Here is a 3,557-nt window from a genome sequence, read left to right as displayed (position 1 = left end):
ACATTTGTGTTTGTGTGAATGGTTTGTGCAAATGCCATGTTGGTTGTGAGCATACATATACATTTATACACATACTCTTGACACTAGTTCTGTGCGCAGAATGCAACATGTCACGTAGGTGTGACATTTACCCCTCTAAAATAGGTTTAGTTGCCCTTCCCAGCCACAGGATGTCATGAGCATGGCTTTTTACTCTGTTGCAACTGGGTGCTGCGTGGGCTTCCAACAGTACAGCCCGCTGACCACGAGATGGGCCATGACGACCACAGTGGTGCCAGAGGAATGTGACATTCATCTGGTTTTGGAGGCAGCGGAATCCGTTTCCGTGGTTGGCAGCAGCGGCCAGCAGCGGTCAGCTCGATGGGAATTCCATCTCGCTATCTCAGTGGAGATATCTCGGCTTATCCAATCCGGTGACCGTAGAAGTGCCCCGAGCATGATTTTGCGCTGGGCGAAGTCGCTATAAGGCCCTCCTCCGAGCTGGGTCCTCCGTGCACAGTCGGCCCGGTATCGCCACTTCATCGCTTCCCATTCTGTTGGAGACCCTCCGTTCGGGAACGTGTGTGCAGACATGGCAGGAGCTACCGCGATGCACTCGACAGCCTTGGCTGGGCAGGGTGTGCTCAAGCCCGTGAACGAGCTGTCCCGCAAGGTGGGCAATGTGGAGGCCCGCGTCACGATGCGGCGGACCGTGAGCAAGTCCGCTGGCAGCGACAGCATCTGGTATGGTCCCCACTTGACGAACTCTGGGATGACAGTTTTGAGTGCTTGATGGTTGTGTTGGGAGCGCGATTGGGATTGGGGTTGAGCGGAGTGTGTTGGGGATTGGGGTTGAGCGGAGTGTGTTGTGGATTGGGGATTGGGGATTGTGGGGCGGAGGCCATGAAGCAGTGGAGGCCTTGAATTTGGAAATCGGAATGGCATCCGGCCGGGGCGTGTGGTCGGTTTGGTTGTCCACGCGCGGAGCAGCTTGAGAGGTGAGAGGTGAGAGATGGAGGTTGGCATCGGCGGTGGGGCATTGGAAGTGTGACAAATGTTGGGGTCAGAGCTGCTATGGCGAGGGTGTGCATTGCTGAGGTGACATTGGTGAGGGATAGAGAGGAACGTATGCCTAAGCCGAACGTCGGACTGTTGCTCAGGTACGGAGCTGACCGACCCAAGTTCTTGGGCCCCTTCTCCGGCGAGACTCCGTCGTACCTGACCGGCGAGTTCGCTGGAGACTACGGGTGGGACACCGCCGGACTGTCGTCCGACCCGGAGACGTTCGCCCGCAACAGGGAGCTGGAGGTGATCCACGCCCGGTGGGCCATGCTGGGGGCTTTGGGGTGCCTGACCCCGGAGCTGTTGGCGAAGAGCGGCGTGAAGTTCGGCGAGGCGGTGTGGTTCAAGGCCGGAGCGCAGATTTTCAGCGAGGGCGGGTTGGACTACCTGGGCAACCCGAGCCTGGTGCACGCCCAGAGCATTTTGGCGATCTGGGCATGCCAGGTGGTGCTGATGGGAGCCGTGGAGGGCTACCGTGTTGCGGGAGGACCCCTGGGCGAGGTGACAGACCCCATCTACCCGGGAGGGTCGTTCGACCCCTTGGGTTTGGCTGACGACCCCGACACCTTCGCGGAGCTGAAGGTGAAGGAGATCAAGAACGGGCGATTGGCGATGTTCTCGATGTTCGGGTTCTTCGTGCAGGCGATCGTGACCGGAAAGGGGCCATTGGAGAACTTGAACGACCACTTGGCCGACCCGGTGGCCAACAACGCATGGGCGTACGCCACCAACTTCACCCCCGGGAACTAGGATGGCGCGGTAGAGCCGATTTAATTTTCTGTGAGCTGCGAGAGTCTGTCACCTAGACGGAGCCACCAGTCGGGTTGGCGGCGTTCGCACAGTTGTACATTGGGAGAGTGTGAATGAGTAAATTGTGGATGTGTTATTGTAATTGGGAATTGCAACTGGGCGGAGGGTCGGGGAGGCGGGTGTGGATGTGGGCATGGAACGGTTCCGTACGCAGACGGGTGTGTGTTGGTTTCGGCCGGTATGGGAAGTAGCGCCATGTCTTGCGGGATCGATGTGATGGGGGCGTGGTTGAACGGGCGATGGTCGTGTTTGCGATGTTTGTATTCTGCGGGGGAGGCGTGAATAGCAGAATGAGGTGATGGGGAGTGGTTTCGTGGAGTGAAAGACGGTGAGAGCCGAAACTGTGAATGTGAAGGAGGGTCGGGGGGAAACTTGTAGTTTATGTGCAGAGTGTGGTGTACACGTCGGGGGAGAAGATCGGTGGTAATGGTGTGTGATTGGTGTTTATCGGTGCGTACCAGTGATAATTGGCATCCAACCCGTCTTGTGGCAAAACAACGTCTTGACGAAGTTCTCCGCCTCTCACATCCCAAGCAGTATAGATGATGGTCAGTTTCACATCGGGATATTAGATTCTCTTCATCGACGTAGGTTGCTGGTGATGTGGGAGGGTAATAAGCCGAAGCGGTGAATGGCTCGTATGTGGAGAAATTCTATGTGAGAGCGTCGAGTGGGCAGTGCAATTTTGGTCGGAGCAGGGTGAGGGAATGTAGATGGACTGTGTAACAAGTGAGTGGTGCTATGCGAATGTTGAAGGGGTGAGAGGAGAATTTGTGTATGGAGGTTGTCGTGATTTGTGCAAGGATGGAGAACTGGAAGACAGGCATTGCTCGATGCACAAGTGCACCTTTGTTTCTGTTTTCAATTCGGAAGGAAGGTCATGTTTCAATTTAGTATAGGAACGATATTTCTATGTAGGTGGAAGAGAGGCAGCCCTATGTATGAGTAAGAATCTGGCAAGGTTGAATGATCTTTTCTTTTCTCATGATGATTGAAGAAGTGGCTATTGTACATGGGGCATATAAAGACATCATGAAGGAGAAGTTGGAGACGATGATTGTGGATCAGTGTTCGTAGGCATAATCGTAGTTCACATGAAAATATTGAAGCGAAGTGAAATACTGAAGTGATGAGTTTAATGTAAACAATATTACTATTTCAAGTACATTTTGTTAGTTCCAATTGTTCCTGATACAGTTGAGTGCAAACTTACTGTAAGAGAATAGTGGAATGGCATAGATTGATTGAAAGTTGATTGAAATCGTGCATTCATATTGAAATGGATTGAATGCAATGAAAGTGAATACTGGTGCTTGGGATATTCTGTAATCTTTGTAGTACACAAGTGTAAAATTAGGAAGCAGAAAATGACAAGGTAACAGGAATCAAAGGTAGTGAAAATCAACCATGGAATAAAATCTCCAATATACATTAAAAAAATAAATTATAGATGTTGCAAAATATCTTACTACATCCACCATATGATTTTTTATCTTGAAAGTGGACGTAGTTTGAAGCAAAGTATATGTTGTTCTTTCATTAATGAAAATGGGTTTTTTTTATTTTTATTTATTTTTTTTAATTCAATTTATGGAAGCCAACATGTCTTTGTCTGTTAAATCTTTTGCAAATAATGACAGTTAGATAGAAAAGTACTACCAATTTATGACATTTTATTTTGTATCATAAACTATGTTTTATTTTCA

General features: G+C 50.5%; 1 protein-coding gene across 1 annotated transcript; it reads left to right on the top strand.

Moving 5' to 3' along the window:
- The first annotated feature begins 502 nt into the window (after positions 1-502).
- On the top strand, positions 503-1,933 carry LOC112276399 (chlorophyll a-b binding protein, chloroplastic). Its single transcript, XM_024507683.2, has 2 exons — positions 503-723; positions 1,140-1,933. Exons 1-2 carry the CDS (start codon positions 572-574, stop codon positions 1,789-1,791), a joined length of 804 nt encoding a protein of 267 aa, XP_024363451.1. The 5' UTR covers positions 503-571; the 3' UTR covers positions 1,792-1,933.
- Positions 1,934-3,557: the final 1,624 nt, after the last annotated feature.

The sequence above is a fragment of the Physcomitrium patens genome, chromosome 2, assembly GCF_059467195.1.
Source record: "Physcomitrium patens ecotype Gransden chromosome 2, ASM5946719v1, whole genome shotgun sequence".
Classification (NCBI taxonomy): Eukaryota; Viridiplantae; Streptophyta; class Bryopsida; order Funariales; family Funariaceae; genus Physcomitrium; species Physcomitrium patens.
This window is presented reverse-complemented; position numbering and strand designations above follow the sequence as displayed.

Excerpts from the sequence above, each read along its gene's own strand:
- LOC112276399 (XM_024507683.2), top strand. The coding sequence starts at position 572 with ATGGCAGGAGCTACCGCGATGCACTCGACAGCCTTGGCTGGGCAGGGT. Across the intron at positions 724-1,139 it reads GCTGGCAGCGACAGCATCTG|GTACGGAGCTGACCGACCCA; the intron begins GTATGGTCCCCA and ends ACTGTTGCTCAG.